Genomic DNA, 24,066 nt, shown 5'->3' with positions numbered 1-24,066 from the left:
TGCTGGGGGTCTTTCTCGGTGTTCCTCAGACGATGGGATGGTACAGGTTCGGTTTTATTCATGACTCGATGCCACATTGGTAGGAAACAGAAATGTTATACTACGTGCCAAACAATCCATGGGACACTCAGTAAGGCTACTGAAGTTGTTTTTGTGTTTAACACCAAATATTACCCCAACTTTGATATGATAGACCTTTACTTTAAAAATATTTTTTTTTTTTTAAATTTTTTTTTTTCAACATTTTTTATTTATTTTTGGGACAGAGAGAGACAGAGCATGAACGGGGGAGGGGCAGAGAGAGAGGGAGACACAGAATCGGAAACAGGCTCCAGGCTCCGAGCCATCAGCCCAGAGCCCGACGCGGGGCTCGAACCCACGGACTGCGAGATTGTGACCTGGCTGAAGTCGGACGCTTAACCGACTGCGCCACCCAGGCGCCCCTAAAAATATTTTTTTAATGTTTATTTCTTTTTTTTAACTTTTTTTTTACATTTATCTATTTTTGATAGGCAGAGAGAGACAGTGCACAAGTGGGGGAGGGGCAGAGAGAGAGGGAGACACAGAATCTGAAGCAGGCTCCAGGCTCTGAGCTGTCAGCACAGAACCTGAGGCGGGGCTCGAACTCACGAGCCATGAGATCATGACACCCCATGATAGACCTGTACTTTATTCACTTACCCAAAATATGTACTGGGCAACTACTGTGCACCAGGGTCGGTACCAGGCAATCAGCTCAGAGTAGGAGATCCAGATATTAAAATGAAGCCCCTCACATGGTGGTAAACCTGCTTCTTCCGGGTCAGAGGGCAAGAGGACCAAAGGAGGCCCAAATAGTGCATGCTTTTATGATTGCGAACCAGTTTGAATTTACAATTGTCCTTGAAATGCCGCATGGAGATCTGGCAGCGGAGAGAGCTGACATAGAGACCTCACGTCCCCCTGGGTCTGTCAAGGTCCATGAGGGGCTTTTGCATGTGAGTAGAAGCCCAGCCTACACATTCAGGCCCCTGCTCATCACTGCCAACCTCCCTCATCATACAGCTGCCCCTAGCCACAGCTGGGTCTAGGAGTGTGCACGCGGGCAGGGAAGTGTATCTTGAGAAGTGTGAACTTGGGAAGAAGCCCAGGCAGACCTAACAGGCCCGTGGCCATTTGGTCAGCAAATTCCGGACGCTCCAGTTCCCAGACTCTCTAAAACTACCCTGTATAATATGGTAGCCCTTGCCATGTAGGGCTATTAGGATGTCAATTCATCAAAATTAAGTGAAATTTTAAAATTCGTTGCACTAGCTATATTTCAACCCACGTGTTGTCTAGAGGCTATCGTGTGTGTGTGTATATATAGTATATGTGTTGCTACAGGACAAATACAGATTTTCCGGCAGAAAGTTCTAGTTTGGAGGAAAAGACAGGGGCTGGGAGTGTACAGGCACCACTTTCCCATATCTAAGAGTTGTGCTCTGTTTGCAGAGTGTGGGGACAGGGTTGCGGGAGGGAGGGGGGCGGGGAGTGGGGTAGCCAACGAAAAGTAAACAGTGACTAAATAAGTCTTTGCATCATGTGAGAGACTCTCCGAAGAAGATAAGCCGGGTGATGTGATGGGAACTGTAGCCAGAGAGGAAGAAGAGCTTCAAGCAGTGGGAAAGACAGAAGTAGAAGTTCAAAAGCCAAGAGAGTTTCGTTTGTCCCCCCCCCCCAAAAAAAAAAGAAAAAAGAAAAGTCAAAAAGGTGATGTTTATGGCTGGCAGGTAGCGAAGGAAGAGAAAAGTAGTGCGAGATGTGTCTGGAGATGTAGGCAAAGGCCAAAGTGTATCAGCGAGACATGGGATTTATTTTTTAAGTGACATGGGGGGCAATGGGAATGTTCTGTAAGGGGGAATGTTGTGAGCTAGTGCGTTTGAGGAAGTTTCCTTTGGCTCCCTGCGTGGAAGGGCTGGGGGCGGGGCAGAGGCAGAAAGACCAATCAGAGCTGTAGTCGGAGCCCACACAGGGCGTGAGCGATAACTAGGCTTGGGGTGATGCGGTAGAAAGAGGTGGATGATGAGATTTTCATAGAGCTGAACAACAGAGCGGATCCGTTTGCAGCCAGCACACATTTATTGAGTGCCTGCTGTGTACGAGGCCCTGTGCTAGGTACTGGGGACTCAATGGTGAACGAAAGTGACACCGACTCCTGCCTTCATGGAACTTAGGTATTCGTGCAGAGAGTAGAACCATGAATACACATGTAAGTACAGCAGAAAAAGGGGATTAGTGAGTAGCTGATGGCTTGCCTTTTTTTTTTTTTTTTAAATTTTTAAGTTTATTTATTTTGAGAGAGACAGAGACAGCATGAGTGTGGGAGGGAGCAAAAGGAGAGGGAGAGAGAGAATACCAAGCAGGCTCTGAGCTGCCAGCGTGGAACCCCATGTGGGACTTGAAGTCACTTGAAAGTGTGAGATCAGGGGCGCCTGGGTGGCGCAGTCGGTTAAGCGTCCGACTTCAGCCAGGTCACGATCTCGCGGTCCGGTCCGTGAGTTCGAGCCCCGCGTCAGGCTCTGGGCTGATGGCTCGGAGCCTGGAGCCTGTTTCCGATTCTGTGTCTCCCTCTCTCTCTGCCCCTCCCCCGTTCATGCTCTGTCTCTCTCTGTCCCAAAAAAAATAAAAAAAAATGTTGAAAAAAAAAAATTTAAAAAAAAAAAAAAAAAAAAAAAAGAAAGTGTGAGATCATGGTCTGAACTGAAACCAAGAGTCTGATGCTTAACCGACTGAGCCCCCCAGGCACCCTATGGATTGCCGTTTTAAATGCTACGGTTGTTACGGGGCGCCTGGGTGGCTCGGTCAGTTGGGCGTCCGACTTCAGCTTAGGTCATGATCTCACAGTCTGTGAGTTCAAGCCCCACGGCGAGCTCCGTGCTGACAGCTCAGAGCCTGGAGCCTGCTTTGGATTCTGTGTCTCCCTGTCTCTCTGTCCCTCCCCGACTCATGCTCTGTGTCTCTCTGTTTCAAAAATAAATAAACATTAAAGTTAAGTGCCACAGTTGTTTTGGTCAGTTTTGTGACCTTTGATGTTGGAGATTTACAAAGACATTTTGGGAGAAAAGAAAAAAGCAACTCCAGAAATAGAGTTAACAGAGCCAAAGAGGCCCAGGGTTACTAGAGGTCCTGTAGTCCTCCATGGAGTCAGCGCTAAGACACCCCCCGACCTCCTGAATACCCTGCAAAATCAGTAAGTTCAGCTTCCTGCCTCTGGGTAGTTTTGCCAATATCAGTGGTCACATCTTTTGTTTTTTTGGTTTTGTTGTTGTTGTTGTTTGTTTTAAAATTTTAATCCCAGGGGGGTGGGAGGGAGGAGAGGGTGGGTGATGGGCATTGAGGAGGGCACCTGTTGGGATGAGCACTGGGTGTTGTATGGAAACCAATTTGACAATAAATTTCATATTTAAAAAAAATTTAAAAATAATTTTAAAAATGTAATTCCAGTGTAGTTACCATACAATGTTATATTAGTTTCAGATATACAATGTGTGGTTCAACAATTCTACACATTACTCATTGTTCATCACAAGTGTACTCTCAGTCCCCATCACCTATTGAACCCACCCCCTACCCACCTCCTCTCTCGTAACCATGTTTGTTCTCTATAGTTGGTCTGTTTCTTGGTTTGTCTCTCTTTTTCTTTGTTCGTTTGTTTTCTTGCTTAAAGTTCACATATGAATGAAATCATATGATATTTGTTCTTCTCTAATTTTACTTACCATTCATTATACCCTGTAGATGTAGCCATGTTGTTGCAAACGGCAAGATTTCACTCTTCTTCATCCAACTCATCTATCAATGGACCCTTGGATTGCTTACATAATTTGGCTATAGTAAATAATGCTGTGATAAACGTCGAGGTGCATATATCTTTTCAAATTAGCGTCTTTGTGTTCTTTGGGCATGATACCCAGTACTGGATCATATGGTAGTTCTATTTTTAATTTTTTGAGGAACCTCCATACTGTTTTCAAAAGCAGCTGTACCAGTTTGCATTCCCACCAGTGGTGCACAAGGGTTCTTTTTTCTCCACATCCTTGCCAACACCTGTTGTTTCTTGTGTTTTTTTTATTTTAGCCATTCTGACAGGTGTGAGGGGATATCTCATTGTGGTTTTGATTTGCATTTCCCTCATGATGAGTGATGTTGAGCATCTTTTCACATGTCTTTCGGCCATCGGTATGTCTTCTTTGGAGTAATGTCTGTTCGTGTCTTCTGCCCATTTTTAATCAGATTATTTGTCTTGTGGGTGTTGAGTTGTATAAATTCTTTTTATATATTGGATATTAACCCCTTATCAGATATATCATTTGCAAGTATCTTTTCTCATTCAGTTGGTTGTCTTTTTGTTTTGTTGGTGGTTCCCTTTTCTGTGAAAATGCTTTTTATTTTCATGTAGTACAATAGTTTATTTTTGCTTTTCTTTCCCTTGCCCCAGCAGACATAACTAAAAAATGTTGTTGCAGCCAATGTCAGAGAAATTACTGCCTGTGCTCTCCTTTAGGATTTTTATGGTTTCTGGTCTCATATTTTGGTCTTTAATCCATTTTGAGTCTATTTTTGTGTATGGTGTAAGAAAATGATCCAGTTTCCTTCTTTTGCAAGTATTATGATCATGGCTTTAAGAAAAATACAATTTCAAGCATTATAAAAGGTTCCACAGTGAAAAGCAAGTCCCTCCCACCCCTGCTTGGCCCTGGATCCCTCAGGTTTCCTCCCCAAAGGAGGAACACCATCACTGTTAGGTGTCCTGGCGTAGAGTTCTCAACTGTCAGTGGTCAACAGAACTATATGCAGAGCTTTAAAAAGGACTGATGCCTGGTCCTGCCCCTGAGTTTCTGGTTGAATTTTTGGGGGATATAGCCCAAACATAGATATTTTTTTAAAGTTTTATTTGTTTAAGTAATCTCTACACCCCATGTGGGGCTCTCATGACCCTGAGAGTCACACACTCTTCCTACTGAGCCAGCCAGGCACCCTCGAAGCACAGAGATTTTTAATATCCTCTCAAGATTATTTCATGTGCAGCCATTTAAATGTTCTAGAGGTAGCCTAAAAACTAGCGTATGTATTCTCAAAAAAAAAAAAAAATATATATACACACACACACACACACACACACACACACACACAGACAATACCAGAATAGTATCTACTGTTTTGTCTCTTGCTTTTTTCTTTTTTTCTTTTTTTAACTGTAAAATATATCTTGGAACTTGTTCCCTATTAATACATATGGCTATATATAGGCCTTATTAGTTTTTTTTTTTTTTTTTTTTTTTTTTCTTTCCAACGTGTTTTATTTATTTTTGGGACAGAGAGAGACAGAGCATGAACGGGGGAGGGGCAGAGAGAGAGGGAGACAGAATCGGAAACAGGCTCCAGGCTCCGAGCCATCAGCCCAGAGCCTGACGCGGGGCTCGAACTCACGGACCGCGAGATCGTGACCTGGCTGAAGTCGGACGCTTAACCGACTGCGCCACCCAGGCGCCCCTAGGCCTTATTAGTTTTAATGTCTCAATAATAGGCCATAATGTAGATGCACCATAATTTATTTAATCAGTCTCCTCCTGGTAGATAGTTACATTATTTTAAGTCATCTGTAACACAAATAATGCCATAATGAACATTCTTATATATACATCCTTTGCATATATTTGTATATACCTCTAAAATTAATTAGAGGTATTAATTCTAAGAATCAGAATTGGGATTATTGGTCAAAGGGTAAGTGAATTTTCAATTTTGATAAGTGCAACCAGATTTTACCCTTAAGGGTCAACGATGTGTTCCACACTAATAAGTGCTTTGCTTTTCATCTTTGCCAAGAAAAACTAGCATTTTCTTTGATTTTGCCCCTTTTAACATCATAATGAAAGTTGGACATTTTCTATATGCTTTCTAAAGAAACCATTTCTCTTTCTGTGAATATCTCCTGTCATTTTTGTCCATTTTTCTCCAATAGCATTGGTCTTTTTCTTACTAATTTCTAAGATCTATTAACATATGAAAGAAATGAACCCTTTGTCATTGGTATATTTTTTCCCAATGTTATATTGATTTTTATTTATAATTTTTTATTGTATGTAATAAAATGTATGGTTTTTATGTTTTGAAATTTTAAAATGTGGATTGGTAATTGGTCCAGGTATCGTAAGCTACTTGAGGACAAGGAATGTATCGTATTTCTTCTTGTATCCTCAGTGTCTGGCACATGGTAGTTACTTGCTGAATGAATGGTTGGATATAAACATGATGATGATAAAGGATCGTTCAAGCTGATTGTGTGTGTTCATCCCAGAAAAGTTAAGGAATTAATGGTATTACCATAATGGAATTGCCTTGGTAATTTGAATGCATCAACTTATGCGTGCAGTATTAAGTGTCCAAAGGCATATCCAGATGAGTTCTCTCAAAGGTTTCCTTTTTCTCATTAAGCTCTAGCTCCTTAAACGTGCTAAGAGCATTCTCCTCTTCAAATTGGTCCTTCTGCTTTGAAACATTTTCCCTTACCTCTTTGTATAACTTGTTGCCTGTTAACTTCAGACCCAGCCTAAATATGATTTTCCTTTTAGAAGCCCCTCCTTATTCCCCCTGCTACATTTCCTCAAAGCACCCTGTGCTTCTCCTGGATCGTCACTGCCAAAATTGTCATAAAATAATGTTTAGGTTATTACCTCTGTAACGTCTGTCTCCTTCACTAGACTGTAAACCCCAGCCTTGTCTTCTTCTCAGATTGTACGCTGGCCCTGGGGATACGGAGGTGAAAAACACAGACTTTCTGCCTTCATCATGGGCACGAAAATACAATCATATATTCTAATGTGTGTGTATATTGGGAAGGGAGAGATAATAATAAATTTAGTTGTACACAATGTTAAATGATTGTTATTTAAATGAAGTGGAAAACCTAGTAGGTGTTATCTTTGGTTTGGAGTGCTCAAGTTTGGTGTGTCTTATGTTTGTTTGTTTGTTTATTTTAATAGCTTCCTTTAATATTTTTTTAAGTTTATTTATTTTTGACAGACACAGAGAGAGAGTGCGAGCATGAGCTAGGGAGGGGCAGAGAGAGAGGGAGACACAGACTCCGAAGCAGGCTCCAGGCTCTGAGTCATCAGCACAGAGCCCAACATGGGGCCTGAACTCACGAGCCGTGAGATCATGACCTGGGCTGAAGTTGGATGCTTAACCAGCTGAGCCACCCAGGAGCCCCTGGTGTCTGTTTTAACAGTAGAAGCATCTGGCATATAACGCATGAATGCTGTAGCAGACTGCAAAACAGTAGTCCTCAGGCCATAATGCACGAGTCAACAGTCATGGGCAGCAGCAGTAACCAGATCTTTCTGGTCTTTGCCAAACTGGCAAGCCATCTTTGTCCTGCTTGATGGAAGTTTTATCAACAGCTCACATCGTGATCTCACGGTTCATGAGTTCAAGCCCCACATGGGGCTGGCTGCTGTCAGCACAGAGCCTGCTTCAAATCCTCTGTCCCTCGCCTGCTTGTGCCCTCTCTCTGTCTCAGTCTCTCTCAAAAATAAAGAAACATTAAAAAAAAAAAAAGATATTTACTTCTCAGAGCTGAGAAGGCTGGAAAGTCCAAGATCAAGGCACTGGCAGATTCAGTGTCTGGTGAGAGCCTGCTTCCTGGTTCACAGACAGCCTTCTTACTGTTACGACCTCCTGTGGTCAAAGCAGCTAGGGAGGTCTCTGAGGTGTCTTTTACAAGGGCACTAATCCCGTTCACATGGGCTCCACTGTGATGACCTAATCAGCCTCCAAAAGCCCACCTCCTAACACTATCACCTTAGAGATTAGGTTTCAACATATGAGTTTGGGGGTGACACAAGCATTTGGTCTATGGAACCATGTACTGAATATTTGCAGTAAAAACGCTTCCTTATTTGTGAGACAGGAAATATTATATGAATTGCTTTTTATTAAGTGTTCTTAATAGAGTCGGGGTTTTTAGCATGAATAACATATTAATATAACCAACAGCACATCTCTCTCTAGCTACGCAGTCTAAAATTCGCAGCAAATTTCTAAATATAGATTTGTATAAACCAGATTGTCTCTAGTTCTTAAATCACCTTCTGAAGGTAGGTTAGCTGCTTAAGGGATGCATTAACTATTTTAGGTCAGTAGGGTACTTTGCAGTGCTTTATTACTAAATGCTCCATACCACTGGCACTTTTCCAGCCAAATCCCTGATCGGGTAGCCTATTTTTAATATTAAATCTCTCTGAACCAAAGTCATATCTTTCTGGAAGGTTAGACTTTTAGAACAGCGTATTAATAATTTACTACCAAATTACTGAGTCATTTGGCCTGCTTAAGTATCTAACCTAGTAGCAAAAAATTATTTAAGCAGTCATATGAGAAAATTCCAATGTTTCAAGTGGAAATGTAACATAATCATTTTAACACATTTTTACAGAGAAATGTAGTTCTTCAAAATGTTAACATTTCAGGTTCAAGTACTTTTCTTTTAATTCTTATTTCTTACCTGATGCAATTCCTGTATCAGCATTCTTGCTTCCTTCCTTCCTTCCTTCCTTCCTTCCTTCCTACCCGCCTGCCTTCCTGCCTTCCTACCTTCCTTCCTTCCTTCCTTCCTTTATTTCTTTATTTCTTATGCATGAAGAGTCTTTCAGAAGACCCAGAGTTTGCCTCCATTCCCCACATGCAAAACAAAAAACAAAAAACTATTAAGGTTAAATCAACAAATTAGGGAAAATATATGCCTGCATTGTTTTTTTTGTAACACCAAAAGTATTTTCAAGATAGTTTGTTAGATTTTTCGATTGCATTAAGAGCTTTCTACTTTTGTTAAAAAATGGTAACATTACAGAAAAAAATTTAAATTAGCTCTCTGAATTAAAAACAACAGTGACTCCAACTTTATCTCTTCTGTTCATTTTGTGTACTCCCAGTATTTATATATATGTGAATGTATGTATTTATAGAAATGATTCAGGGATTTTTATTTCTTTATTTTTTTAACCAAATATAATGATCATTAAGAATTGCCTATAATGCCCTTTAGCCTTTGTAACTATTATTAAATATTATATAATAATCTAAGTGTTGTATGGGACATATTTTAGAATTTTAAGACAGATCCCAGAAGTGAAATCATTAGTCTAAACGCATATTAGTCTAGATATGTATCTAGATACAAACAGAAAGAACATTGTTTTCCCAAAGGGTTTTTTAAAAGTTAAGAAAGTATCAACAAAATATCAACAAGACCTGAAAGCATCTGTGTTAATGTAACTTCACAACACTGAATTGGTACTTTGCAAAGAGAACTAATTTAATGGGAAATGGTATTGTGTTTCATTCAGCAGGCTGAACACTTTTTCCAGACGCTTGTGACTAGTTTACTTTTTGTGAATTTTGTGTTCATAACCTCTGCCTATTTAATACCCATTGATCTCTTCCTCTTTTCTTATCAACGAATATAAACTCTGTATAAGCAAAGAAAATTTTAGAGGGTAAAACCTTGAAGGACGGAAGCCCTATCCCCTTGGACAGCTGTGTGACTCCCTGGGGGGACACATATGATGACTCTCCTTTAATGTGTGTAGATGGATTGTTCATTTGCACCTGAGAGCATTCACCCTGGAAGGCAGGAGTCAACAGTTATTGTTTGATTGTTCTGTCACTCAAGGAAAGGCTTGCTGCTGGACTTTTGTATCTGTCTAGTTTGTTAGTAGCGTGCCTTTTAAACATATTACTCAGAATGGCTTAAAGAAATATCTTCCTTCTGTGCTGGCTTAATTTTTTTTTAATTTCTTTAATGTTTATTTCATTGAGGGAGAGAGAGACACCGTGTGAGTAGGGGAGGGGCAGAGAGAGAGGGAGACACAGAATCGGAAGCAGGCTCCAGGCTCTGAGCTGTCAGCACAGAGCCCGATGTGGGACTCGAACTCACAAACTGTGAGATCATGAGCTGGGCCGAAGTCGGATGCTCAAATGACTGAGCCACCCAGGCACCCCTGTGCTGGCTTGATTTTTTAAACTCTCTGTCTTCCTAGACATTATATGTGTAGTCACTTTTTCTGTTGTGAATTTAAACTCTCTTCCCATAGACATAGTGGGGCTAGTGCATGAGGAGTAACAGTATTTACAGTGTTTTTTCAACTATCTCTAAGGAAATTTTCAAGAATTTTCTTTCTAGTAGCGTTGATTTTTTTTTTATATACTCATTTTACTGAGGGGGAAATTAGCCTGGGGCATATTTACATGACTTGCCTATGGCTTCTCCAATGGGTCATTAGCAGTTTTAAGACTGGAGCTTTGAATCCCTGGAATGAATGAATACAATTAATGGGAAAAGAAGCTTCATAGAAAATGAGCGCTAATCATATTTTCAAAATGCAAAACCTCTCTTAACATTTCTTCGAAGAAGGATGCTATATAAATTTTATGTATCATAACTTTTTTTTTTAAGTGGCTTGCTTGTTATGGAACATGTTTATCTAATCAACCGATCATAGCTGACATTTACACTAAGTTGGTTAAGTGATATTTGTTGAGGGTTATGATGAAACACCAAGTGTGTCTTCAGGCTGAAGCCTTAGTTTTATTCTCTTGCTCCCGATGGCGAGTTATTTATTGGTCATTCACAATCTAGGTCAAATTGCTGTTGCTGTTTTTTAGTAAGGGGGAGACTTGAGAATGTTTAGGGTGTTTAGGAATGTTCAGGAATGCTAAGGGGAGGCCCCTCTAGTGAAAGAGCGTTAAGATACAGGATGTGGGGGAGAATAGTCTCTCTCTCTAGTAACCCTTATTCATTCATCCAGTGAATGAATTTATAGAGCAAGAATGCTGTGCCTGGTACTATTCTAGGCACTTGGGGTAAATGAGTGAAGGAAACAAACAAAAAAAATCTCTGCCCTCAGGGATGTTATATTCTATTGGAGGGAGATAGACCCCGAACAATAAATATAATTAATAAATTCTGTTGTATGTTAGAAGGTAAAAGCACCATTAAACAACAACAACAACAACTAGGGGGCATCTGGGTGGCTCAGTCGGTTAAGCCTCCAACTTGTGTCGTGATCTCGCGGTTTGTGAGTTCGAGCTCCACATCGGGCTCTGTGTTGACAGCTCAGAGCCTGGAGCCTGCTTGGGATTCTGTGTCTCCCTCTCTCTCTGCGCTCAAACCCCCCCCCCCCCCCCACCGCAGCTCATGCTCTGTCTCTGTCTCTCTCTGTCTCTCTCTCTCTCTCTCTCAAATAAACATTAAAAAAATGGCAGGTAAGTGGAATTAGAGATCGTGGAAGGGGAAGGCCTTCGGGATTATCGTTTTAAATAGGATGGTCACGGAAGGCCTCATTGAGAAGGTGAACGCTCAACAAAGCCTTGAAGGAGGTGATAGTCGGCAGTGTGGAAATCTAGAGAGAGAGAGCATTGCTGGTGCCTGTGAGTGATGAGTGAGTTTGGAGCAGAAAGAAGGAGTCTGTGTATGGGGAGGAGGGTGTGGCAAAAGGAGGCAAGAGGAGATACCAGCAAAAGAGACTTAGAAGGAGCAGCCAACAGGTGAGAGAAAGACAAAGAGAGAGTGGTTTCCAGAAGGTGTTAATGAGAAAGTGCATAAAGGATGGGGAGTAGACTCAACAACCACGCGAAAAGCTCCTGATACGTTGAGAAAGATGCATACCGAGAACTGACCTGTGGCCTTAGCCATCTGTCACTGACAGTCTTGGTGAGCAGTGATGGCCGAGTGCAGGGAGTCCGTAGCTTTAAGAGGAAACGAGAAGAGAATTGAAGGAAGCGTCAGCAACTTTGAAGCATTTTTTGTCTACAGAGGAGAGCAAAGAAATGGGATGGGGGCTGAGAATATGGAGTCAAGGGAAGGTTTTCTTAGGCAGAGGGGAGTCATATAGCCCACGTGTGTGCCGGTTAGAATGATTCAGTGGGAAGACAAAAGGTAGTGTTGTGCACGCAGAGCTTCTGACAGTATCTATACCCACCGTGACTTCCTATTACCCAAAATGCCCCACGTCTGATTCGTTCACTCCTTTTCCCTCATTCAATTTTTTTCAGCAATATTTGAAGGAAGGTCACCTCGCCCAGGCCACAATTTTTCTGTTTCTTGCCTACTTGTTTCCGTTTTCATGACTGAAAGATAAAGTTTTTGGTAAGAAATTATATAGCGTGAAACGTTTTTGTCATCTATCACCATCAATCAGTAAATTGATATTAAAGGCCTAAAAAACTCCCTTGGTACCCACTCCCCCACCCGGTGCTGTAATTATGAAAGGAAATTATTTATCATATGTCTAAAATCCCAAACTCAAAGTACCATTAAAATTGGCCCTCTAGGGGCGCCTGGGTGGCGCAGTCGGTTAAGCGTCCGACTTCAGCCAGGTCACGATCTCACGGTCCGTGAGTTCGAGCCCCGCGTCAGGCTCTGGGCTGATGGCTCGGAGCCTGGAGCCTGTTTCCGATTCTGTGTCTCCCTCTCTCTCTGCCCCTCCCCCGTTCATGCTCTGTCTCTCTCTGTCCCAAAAATAAATAAAAAAAAAAAAAATGTTGAAAAAAAAAAAATTAAAAAAAAAAAAAAATTGGCCCTCTAATTCTAACTTTTCAAAATGGTTCTTTTTACTGGTGTCAAATTTTGCAAATTTTGGGCAGGGTTTCTTCTACAAAATATAAATAGCCATCATAGCCTTCCTTTAAGGAATAGGTTGGTGGTAACAGCGTTTTAATATATTACTCTTTGTTTAAATGTTTATTCATTTTTGAGAGAGAGACAGAGTGAGTAAGCAGGGGAGGGAGCAGTGAGAGAGGGAGACACAGCATCCGAAGAAGGCTCCAGGCTCTGAGCGGTCAGCACGGAGCCCGACGCGGGGCTCGAACCCACTAAGTTCGTCACGACTCGGGTCTGTACTTGAGTAACTTAGGCTTCAGTGCTGAAAACTAGCAACTGTTCTATTGAACATAGGAGATGCTTGAATCCCAGCCAGCTTCAGGCAAGATTAGCTGCCAAGGAGGCTATCGAAGGCCAGCTTGCCAGAGTTACATTCATTTTCAGGGAAAAGAGAGAAATTTAAACAGCCGGTTTCTTGACTTCCATTGTTTTCCTATTCTACTTTTCCACTCTCCGTTGTAGGTAGGTAATGAAAAGAAGGCTTTATAATTTTGAGATACTCTGAGGGGGAGGCAGATTTCAGGGTAACAGCCAACCTTTGAGTCCTTCTTTAACACAAAACAGCATTACATCGATGAATGAGAAATTATCTGTTTCATCGGACCTTCACTGTGTCTTTTGGGAAGATAAAACTTGAGGTTCTCTGAAGATGTATATGTGGTGTGTGTGTGCGTGTGTGAGAGAGAGAGAGAGAGCAACCTAGGTTTAGCAAAAATAGAACTAAGAACTTGGAAGTCCTCTTGGCATTTTATGGCCAGTGGAAATGGCCATACATGTGTCTGACGGACAGAAAGAGATACGTTTTCAATGAAAATAAATAGTAGTTGTATGTAGGGATTTGTTCTGTCTGTTCTTTTTATGAACCGATGCATGCCTGAGTTGATGCATCCATTCAGTTTTGAATTCACTTCAAAAGTTGCCCCCCACCTCTGTTGATTATTAGCTTTGTCACCTCGGTCGGGTTACTGGCCTTCCTTGTGCCTCAGTGTTTTCTTCAGTGAAGACAGAGATAGAGATCAAACATTAAATTATGTAATGCTAGTGAATCCACCCCATGTCTAACACAGTGTGAAGCCTTCATGAAAAGTTAGCAATTATTATCATTCATGTAGGTGGTAGCCTGATCTTAATAAATGGCAATAAATCTTAATAAATTGCTCTGATTGTTAACGTAACGTACGACAATCTCAGAAATAAGCAATCTGCTCTTAGGAGATAGTACTGGGTTGAGAAGGAAGAAAATCAGAGCACTGTGTTTAAATCTCAGGAGACATGATTTTCCCAATAATGTGGAATTTACTGACAACTTAAATGCCACTTCTGCTTGAGAAATTCAGACAGGAATAAGGACCTGTACTGTCAGGTGATGCCACATAAATGAAAAGGATGCCCCAAAATTCATATTCCAGGTATATTTGAGTATGTACTACCTGCAGGGTGAAAAAATGGTGAGGGGGAAGGGAGGGTGTTGAAAGAAATACTCCTGAAAAAGGAGCATGTTTAGCTACACTGATCTCTTTTCCTTTCAGTTCCTTAAACTTCTGAGTATTCCTTGTCCTCAGTCCTTAGCAGATGCTGTTCCCTCTTCCTGGACATCGCTTGTCTTAACACATCCCCAAGCTGACTTATTTTTTCTTTCTCTTTTGGGATATTTCAGCATAAATCACATCTCAGAGTGTTGTATCATCACCCTGACTAAAATAGCTACTTCTTAGGGCACCTGGGTGTCTCAGTCGGTTGAGTGTCTGACTCTTGATTTTGGGTCAGGTCATGATCTCAGGGCCCGGCGATCGAGCCCTGCCTCAGGCACTGAGCTCTGAGCCTGAGCGTGAAGGCTGCTGGAGAGTCTCTCTCCCCCACTCCTCCCTGCTGCTCACTTGTGCACATGCATACTCTCTCTCTCTCAAAAAAAAATCTTTTTAAATATAAATAAAATAGCTTCTTTTTTCTCACCGTTATTATATTCTCACAGCCGGTTTTGTGTTTTCTCGTTGTGATTATTGTTCTGATCACCTTAAAAAAATTGGTCTCGTTCAACTAGATTTTTGGGCTCCATGACAGACACGAAGCTTTTGTCTTTTTCACAGTTATAGTCCCAGCATTTAACTTAGAGCACATAGACTTGCAAAGTAGTAAGTGCTCAATAAACGCATGTGGCTGATTTTGGATTTGGTTTTGGCAAAATGTAGTTTTTTCCATCAGTATGTATGTTAGTGCCACAAAGTGTCTAAATTTCCCTATGCTCTTGAGAAAATTGAAGCAATATTTAAAAATTTTTTTTAATGTTTATTTATTTTTGAGACAGAGAGAGACAGAGCATGAATGGGGGAGGGGCAGAGAGAGAGAGGGAGACACAGAATCCGAAGCAGGCTCCAGGCTCTGAGCTGTCAGCACGGAGCCCGACATGGGGCTCGAACTCACAGACCACGAGATCGTGACCTGTGTTGAAGTCAGACGCTTCACCGACTGAGCCACCCAGGCGCCCCAGAAGCTAGTATTTTAGCTTTTACATAATCCTGCAAGTTACCACACAGGGATGAACTTGCATGGATTTATTACCATCGCCTTGGATAATATTTTCACGTGAAGCCAAATGGCAGGCCGATCACATTTGAGATTTTCATTGATCGAATGGGTATGCAAGTTCTATGACATTTGCGAACCCAAGTGTACAGTATTCGTGTCAATGCGTTTCATCCCAATAGTCTGTAACATTTTTAAGGTTCTTGAGGCAGGAAATTGTCATTATTAAAGTAAATGGTAAATGGGTTTTATTCCTGAAGAAACCAACAGTGCAGGGGGTAGCAATTCATTTTCTTAGAGATCCAGATCTCTTCATAGAAAGAAAAAGTTAAGGGGCGCCTGGGTGGCGCAGTCGGTTAAGCGTCCGACTTCAGCCAGGTCACGATCTCGCGGTCCGTGAGTTCGAGCCCCGCGTCAGGCTCTGGGCTGATGGCTCGGAGCCTGGAGCCTGTTTCCGATTCTGTGTCTCCCTCTCTCTCTGCCCCTCCCCCGTTCATGCTCTGTCTCTCTCTGTCCCAAAAATAAATTAAAAAACGTTGAAAAAAAAAATTTAAAAAAAAAAAAAAAAGAAAGAAAAAGTTAATTCTCAACTGTGAAAAGAGCCGACAATATGAGAAATGAAAGAATTCTCTCTGGCAGCTAATGCACAGACAATACAAGATGGAAGTCTTTGCCTTTGGTCTTTGGTTTCAGAAGTCCCTCCCATTCTGCTTTTTTCTAAAAGTGTGGGCCTGAGGAATATGGCGGTGGAATGTCTGTCTATCCCATGGCAGGTCAGGAGGAAGCAACTGAATTCAGACTTGCCATTGGCTCAGCATAGTCCTATACAGGAGGAGGGTCATTTGAAGTCTTGAGGGTTTTGGAGGGAGCATAGATTTGTCTAGAATCGGGGCAACCCTGGGATACTGTGAGAAATTGACTTTGTCCAACAACACTGCTCAGTCTTCATATGAAGATTCCCTGTAAAAATAGATGGACACTTGAGGATTGAAGATGCCATTCCTGAGTAGGCTTATGACTCTCGCTCCTCTGGCTTTAGAAGAGAAAATACAGGAATGCTCAAGAAAAAAAATGATGCTGGCAATATATGTGATTGAAACAGTAGAGTACAGCGTCAAAAAAGAAACTGCATATGGAGAGCCTGGGTGGCTCAGTCGGCTGAGCATCCGACTTCGGCTCAGGTCATGATCTCACGGTCTGTGAGTTCGAGCCCCGCGTCAGGCTCTGTGCTGACAGCTCAGAGACTGGAGCCTGCTTCGGATTCTCTGTGTGTGTCTCTCTCTGCCCCTCCCCTGCTCATGCTCTGCCTCTCTCTCTGTCCAAAATAAGTAAATATTAAAAAAAAATTTTTTTTAAGCAAACTTTCTATATACAAAAAAAAAGTATGCTTTTTGTGCAAATATTAGGCATAAATTGGGGGGAAAAACAAAAACTGAAGAGTAGTTACAAAGAATGAGGTGATTTGGGTGCCTGGGTGGCTCAGTCGGTTAAGTGTCTGATTTGGGCTCAGATCAAGATCCCATGGTTCTTGAGTTCGAGCCCATCATCCAGCTCTGCACTAACATTATGGAACCTGCTTGGGATTCTCTCTCTGTCCCTCTATCTGTGCCTCTCCCTTGCTTGCATCTAGCTCTCGCTCAAAATAAATAAAACAAACCTTTAAAAAAAGCATGAGTTAATCCAGTTAACTAAATTTCCTGTGAGCAAAGCACATGTATTTGGAGTTAGAGTTCTGAGGATAAAAGTGAACGATCCTGGATGAGTTTTGGTAGACGTTAGGGTACAAGTTACGTTTTGGACCTGTACAATGAGGAATGAGAATATTAAGGTGTAGGAAAGGAAATATTTGTAGTTAAACTGTGATATACCCACCTGCAAGGACAAAACTACAGAAGACCAGCTCATCACATTGTAGCAACCCAAGAGATCAAGGGCACATCTTGTAATGAACTTACTCTGGAATTATGGAAATGACAGCCAGCTGTTCCTGACTGAAGACTGCTTGAGGCAGAATGACCCAGAAAGTCCATATGGTACCAAAGGCAAAAGCTTAATTAGATATATTACTAATAACTGCATAAATCCACACTCCCAGAAGGAAGGAGATTAATTGTGCATGTTGGGAGGGTGACTTTCAAAAATGCAAGAACTCTGGAAGCTAAAACATGCTGTTATTTAATAGTGGTTATCTTTGGGTGGGAGAATTTAAAGTGACCTTTATTTGTGTGTCTCTGCAATGGGTACATGTAACTTCTATAATGAAAATATTTTGTTGCCATTTTTCTGCTACTACTACAGATCCAAGGAAAGAAAGTATGGTGGCCCCTTCTATCAACCTCACTAAACATCATTTGGGAGTCACATCTTACATTGTAACATAGTCAAAAGTTAATTTCTTATTGCAGTATTCAAAAGATCATTGCCAGAAGTCACTGTAGAGGTTTTTTGTTTGTTTTTTTAACTGCTTGATTATTTAAACCTGGAAACAGGTCTCAACATGACTGTGCAATTAAAAGCTACATCTGCTTATTAGCAAAGGACTTTTTAAATCATATTTTGTTCAAAAGGGAACAGGATAGTGCACAGTTATGTGTGTGTTATGCTCTTACTCTCCTTATGGGGCTAACTAATGACCGAAACTTTGTATCTTCACTGTGTTGTGAATGGAACCTTCTGCAGGGTGATTGGGTTTAAAATGCTAACATTTGTGACAGTGGGGCCTGAAGCCTTTTGTGGGATAAAGCTGTGCTTCCGGGTAATTTTCTACTGTGCTACACTCGCCATGAGAAACCCTCTGGGAAGATGAGGAATCCCCCTAACGTGTGTGGATGGAGAAAATTTCATTTCTCCCTTGTGAATTTTACTGGAATAAGAAATTGCAATGCATTTTATATCTCCCATGCATTTTACATTCACTTCGTAAGAATATAAATAACCTGTTTATTGATTTATGGATAACACAGTTGGGGTGTATTCAATCTATAACTTATTCTAAAGCCTCTATTCTGTATTTTCTAGCATTTAAGGCATGAAGATTGGTCTTAGCCCACAAAAGAAGGGAGACAGAGATGAAATGAAGGAAGAGAAAAAAGTAGCAAAGATTTTAAAACCTCCTGTCATGGGGCACCTGGGCGGCTCAGTTGGTTAAAGGTCAGACTTCAGCCCGGGGCATGATCTCACAGTTTATGAGTTCGAGCCCGTGTTGGGCTCTGTGCTGACAACTCAGAGCCTGGAGCCTGCTTGGATTCTGTCTGTCTGTCTGTCTCCCTCTCTCTCTCTCTCTCTCTGCCCCTCCCCTGCTCGCACACTGTCTCTCTCGCGCGTGCTCTCACTCTTTCTCAAAAATAAATATTTTAAAAATTCATAAAAAAGTAAAAATAAAACCACCTGTCTTTCATTTGCATGACACTACAAAATAATCCCCTTCCCTACCACACAAAAATGTAGTTTGGAATGCAGTGTTTGAATTTTATGTTTACCAAGCCATCTAGAAGTGTGTATTTCTTCGTAAAGAAGAAATGTAATCTCATTGGTAGAGGAAATTAATATCTTTTCTTCTCGAGCTTCAATCACCCTATTTATAAAAAGAGTTTGGACTCAGCTATTCCGTAAATCTTAACTGGAGCTAATAAATCGACCGCACTTTGCAATTTCTTCATAATTGTTGTTCTGACAGTTCATACTGTTGTTTCTTCTAGGGACTTTATTTCAAACGGTAGTTTCTCAGCTGGAGAAGCAGTTCAAAGTCATTTTGAGCTCGGTTAAACTCATTGCTTAGAGCTGTGATTACTTTCATGTCCTAATTAAAGGGGGAGATCTGTCTCCTGCATCTTGTTTGGGAAGTCACCAGCAATCAAGGGCAGTTTGATGTTATGATTGATGAGCACCATTCATCGCTTTCCACTGTCCAATGATGCCTGCGTGATATTGCTTATCTTTGAATTGTCTTATGGCATAGGATATACTTTGTGTAGCAGGGTAATGGAAAGGGCTCATTAAATGAAAAGATTGCATGCTTTGTCTTTGAGAGGCTGTTTCAACTGAAGCAGAAACATGACAAACATACCATGTGCCTGTTACTATAGAACCGAAAAGCCCTCTCCAGCTGTTTACACTTCGGATGCAAAATGGCAATTTGACATAGACTAACAGTGTGATGTAGGCATCTGCGTAAAAAGGCTACATATGGAGCATGCCCAGTGCGGTGAGTGCCTCCTCCGCCCTCCCCCTCCAGATCTCTGAAGATAAGGCTTGAACTTTGCACTTGCAAATGTCACTGCATACGTTTTGCAATGGGTTTTTTTAAAAAAGGTTCTCTTACAACTAATTTCCTGTAGCAACCCAAGCGCAAAGAGGAGAATATTTAGAGTAATAAGATGCATTAAGTTGAGAACGAGTTGATGCCTGTCTTTGAATGCACTTGAAGTGTTCTTTATTTTTAAAGCAGTATAAGGCACTCGAGTGTTTGTTTTCCCCTCCCTGGAATGGGAAAATAAGCATCTCCTTGGATTGGAGTCCTCCGGGGTAGGGAGTGAAAGCCCCGGTGGCAGGAAGGGACGGAGAAGAGGGGCTTGCCCAGAGCATGGATAGGAAAGGAGCAGGGGCTCTCCAGGGCTCAGCGCGCACTGAGGATCCGTGCCCGGGGCTGCAGCTGCGGATGAGAAAGGCGCTGTCTGGCTAATGAAGGCCACCTGGATCAGGCTTCTGAAAAGAGCCAAGGGAGGAAGGCTGAAGAATTCGGATATCTGTGTAAGCTCAAGGGCTTTCGTCTGGGGGAGATTCTATATTGTCGTTGCTTCTGCTGTTGTTACAGTGAGTGCTGGCAGGGGCTCCTGTGATTTAGTAATATGATCCTGATTGCAAGACAGGGAGCGAGGGAGAGTCCTATAATTTTCCGAGCTCCTTTGCCCGTGTTGTGATTTATTGCCGTAGAAGCCATCCCGGGCAGGTGTTTTCTTTAGGCAGCTTTTATCAAACGTCTATTTAAAGCGATTGGAAAACGTGTTGCTTAAAGATTGAGTGAAGCTGGCTGCTGTTGCCTTACAGTTTTGTCCGTGAAGGTATCAGGTGAATGAAAAGGTACAAAAGGATGCTTAAGATTACCGTGGGAGTCATCATCTCCCGGTAGTGACATTTTGGAGAATTCAAGTTTATGACTGGTTAGGAGTTTCTTTTATGGTTTTTTTTTTTTATTAGACGTAGCTTCTTTCTACTTGCAAATACTAGCTTTAGTGTGTAGAATGTTCTCGAAGCCATCCTTGAAACCCCTCTATGCCCTTCAGCCGGGCACTGCACCACGGAGCTGGTTTAATTATAAAGGGACTTGCTCTGGCTTCCAGAAAGGAGAGTAATCGGAACATAAGACTTGGGAAGGAATGGTCCCACAGCTCGCCGAGGGAACGGTCTGCAAACCAGAGCATGATTTTTCTCGATGGTTTGCCACAAAATGGATTCTTTTCTCCTCTTTTCAGGAATGTATGGCATCATCTAGGAAGCTAACTGCTGTGTCAATGAGACTTTTCCAATGCAAACATCATAGATGGAGTCTATTTTAAAATGCAAATTTCTCTCTCAAGGGTTCGGCAGACTCCTACACCAGCCGTCCGTCCGACTCAGATGTTTCTTTGGAGGAAGATCGGGAGGCGGTACGCAGGGAAGCAGAGCGACAGGCCCAGGCCCAGTTGGAAAAAGCAAAGGTAAAACCATTTCTCCCTTGCCAAGCTCTTTCTTGGCCGCTTGCGCTGGGTCTGTGATGGGCCACCTGTGGAAGTTTCGTTCGAAGCCGATGGTTGGTCTTTTACGGCATTTCGTTGGTTTTCAAGAAGTACCAGAAATGGAGTGTGTTGGATTGATTTCCTTGATAGGAAAAGGAAGTGTGATATATGAGAGTGGCCTTGGCTTTTCCGTTGTGTTGTAATCGAAGCAACTTGTTTCTGTGGGTGGATAGTTGATGGAGGCACTCAAAAAAGGATCCCCAAATCTACAAAGAGGGAAACGTGCTTCTAATCACAAAGTGATTGTAACTTCATTATTTCGGTAAACCATTTCTTTGTTCAGGAAAAGCACTTTCCTCAGGGCAATTGTATATTTTCTTAGACTGGAATGGTCTTTTCCCCAAATTTTACTGCATAGGTGTTTTGTAATAGCATTTTCTTATATTTAACAAAGGGATTGCATTCTGCTTTTCAAAAATAAAGCAATAAAGGATTTTATGGGTTCAACATGTTCCTTCCTTTGGAACATGTTCTCCTCCATTCTAATAACAAAGTGTGTATATGTGGAAGGGGGAACTGGAAATCAGATATAAAATCTGTAAGTACAGTATTTAGCCACAAGGATGGTGCATTTCATTTCATGCATGGCAATGATTTGAAATCTTTTTTCCCGTGGAGCCATTCAAATGCCAGCAATTTCTAAAGCATAGATTGTTGTTCAAAGTTACGGTATCTTGGCTTGTGTGACACTTGGTAACTTTTAAATGAACACCTTTCACGCAGTCGTTCCTTTTTGGGTTTGGTTTTGGGGTTTTTTTTTTTTAAAAAAATTGCTTTGCCAAAAAGAATTAGGTACTGTGTTGATCTTGCTAAAAAAACAATCAAGGGTGGCACGAGGCACTTTGGCTGGCTGCTTCATCTCTGAGAGGAGTAAAATCTCCGTGTGTTGCTATGGGAATTGTGGCTTGGAGATTCTGGCTGGAATGCACGGACGGTCCTTATGTAATATTCATGGCCTCTCGCACAGCTGCCATAGTCGTTTACAGAGCAACTGCCAGGAGGCCCTGACTTTTAAAAAGCAGTCTTTCCATACATCAAAACGGTGTTCTCCCCTCAGCTGGCAGGGAGGTCATTTCCAGATCTGACACCATCTTGACCGCAAGACGGGTCCTGCACAGCAGGAACAGGGAGCTGATGAAGCAAGGCGTGGGCCTGGTTTGCTGTCGGCTCTTCTGCTCAGCCAGACTTCACCGTTTAAAACCTGATGATGCCACAGTACAGGTGAACTTGGAGGACATCAGGCCAAGTGAAATGAGCCAGTCACAGAACAGCGAGCCCTGGGTGGCTCCCCTTACACGAGGCATCTAAAGCCCGACTCCCAGGAGCAGAGCCTAGAATGATGGTTGCCAGGGGCTGGGAGGAGGAAGTGGGCAGTTGCTAATCAACAGACCTAAAGCTGCAATTAGGCAAGATGAATAAATTCTAAATTTTTTCTTAATGTTTATTTTTTTGAAGGAGAGAGAGACACAGTGTGAGTTGGGGGGGGGGGGGGGGCGAGGGTGGGCATAGAGAGAGGGAGACGCAGAATCCGAAGCGGGTTCCGGGCTCTGAGCTGTCAGCACAGAGCCTGATGTGGGGCTCAAACTCACAAACCACGAGATCATGACCTGAGCTGAAGTCGGACGCTCGACCGACTGAGCCACCCAGGTGCCCCAAGATGAATAATTCCAGAGATCTGTTGTATGACATTGTGCCCGGAGTTATCAGTCCTGTACTTTGCACCTCATAGGTTAAAAGGGTAGGGTAGATCTCTTGTGAAATTTCTTACATACGTATATATATATATACTTATATGTATGTGTATATATATCTTATATGCATATATATATATATATATATATATATATATATATATAATTAAGTACTGGAGAAGATTAAACAGTGAATGTATGGCTAGCAAAGTTAATTGCCACAAGTTTGCCATGTAGCTAATATATGTTGAGTTTGAGAATCTGAATTCTTTATTCTATATTTTGCACCAGGGTACAAAGAAAAGTCTTGGGGGGGGGAGGCGGGGAATAACAGTTTGTGTTCCAGAAAGAAGAGTGTTGTATTTGCACTAATTTATTCATGTGATTTTCACATACCAAAATTAAACGGTTTTCCAGATTCGTGTCACATCAGCATACAACCCTGTGTCTTGTAGGTTTGGTTTTTAAAGTCTTCAGTTACATGCTTGGGGCGTTTTTGTCCATGACTGTGCTTCCGAAGCCCTCCATTAGGGGCGCCTGGGTGGCTCTGTTGGTTAAGCGATCGGCTTCTGCTCAGGTCATGATCTCACAGTCCGTGAGTTCGAGCCCCGGGTCGGGCTCTGTGCTGACAGCTCAGAGCCTGGAGCCCGCTTCGGATTCTGTGTCTCCCCATCTCTTGGCCCCTCCCCTGCTCATTCTCTGTCTCTCTCTGTCTCTCAATAATAATAAATGTTAAAAAAAATTTTTTTTTAAGTATTCCATTATGTGATACAGCTGCGTAGAACTGTTAAATTTATCTTTTAACCAGCCTGGACCAGAATACTCATCCCAGACCAAACCAGGTTCAAGTTACTTGTCATACAGACTAAAAAGTTTATTGTTACGAATGACTTAGAAGATGAGAGGAAAATGAAGGGAATTTAAAACAAAGGCAAAAGAGTTGAAAGACTGTTTCCTATGTATAATGAAAGGAGTTTATTTCCATCCATGTTTCTTCCTTAAAATTCGGTCAATATCTTGAACCTTTGATGTATTCAAACGAGTGAGACACTAGGATGAGGGAGAATAGGAGTATGTTCTGAAAGAACATGGAAGGACTAGGATTTAAGTGTACTTTATGTGAAAATCATGGTTAGGTAGGTCTGGTTTATTCCTGAAGAATGGATGAAGAACAGGGATGGGAGAGGCCTTATTCATTAGCTTATGTTTATCTGTTCCCCTTTCACTGTCCCTTCCTTTATGTCAGTACGACTTTTCCAGCCCTTTTATATTTTTTATGTAGTCATTTAATTTTTAAGTTTATTTTGAGAGAAAGAGCTCACGCACAGGTACACGCGAGCAGTGGAGGGGCAGAGAGAGAGAGGGAGAGAGAATCCTAAGCCAGCTCTGGACTGTC

General features: G+C 41.9%; 1 protein-coding gene across 10 annotated transcripts in view; it reads left to right on the top strand.

The window, feature by feature from the left end:
• Positions 1 to 24,066, top strand: part of CACNB2 (calcium voltage-gated channel auxiliary subunit beta 2) — a 391,187-nt gene that overhangs the window by 237,370 nt on the left and 129,751 nt on the right. For 8 of the 10 annotated variants that reach the window (XM_058681764.1, XM_058681766.1, XM_058681763.1 and 5 more), the window contains one exon: positions 20,782 to 20,901. In XM_058681764.1, coding sequence (XP_058537747.1) covers positions 20,782 to 20,901 — 120 coding nt within the window. Of the gene's footprint in view, positions 1 to 19,513; positions 19,955 to 20,781; positions 20,902 to 24,066 lie in introns of those variants that run through there. The other 2 variants (XM_058681772.1, XM_058681768.1) reach the window with 2 other exon arrangements.

The sequence above is a fragment of the Neofelis nebulosa genome, chromosome 8, assembly GCF_028018385.1.
Source record: "Neofelis nebulosa isolate mNeoNeb1 chromosome 8, mNeoNeb1.pri, whole genome shotgun sequence".
NCBI classification, from domain to species: Eukaryota; Metazoa; Chordata; class Mammalia; order Carnivora; family Felidae; genus Neofelis; species Neofelis nebulosa.
The sequence above is the reverse complement of the archived record's forward strand: the minus strand, read 5'-3'. Positions and strand labels throughout refer to the sequence as shown.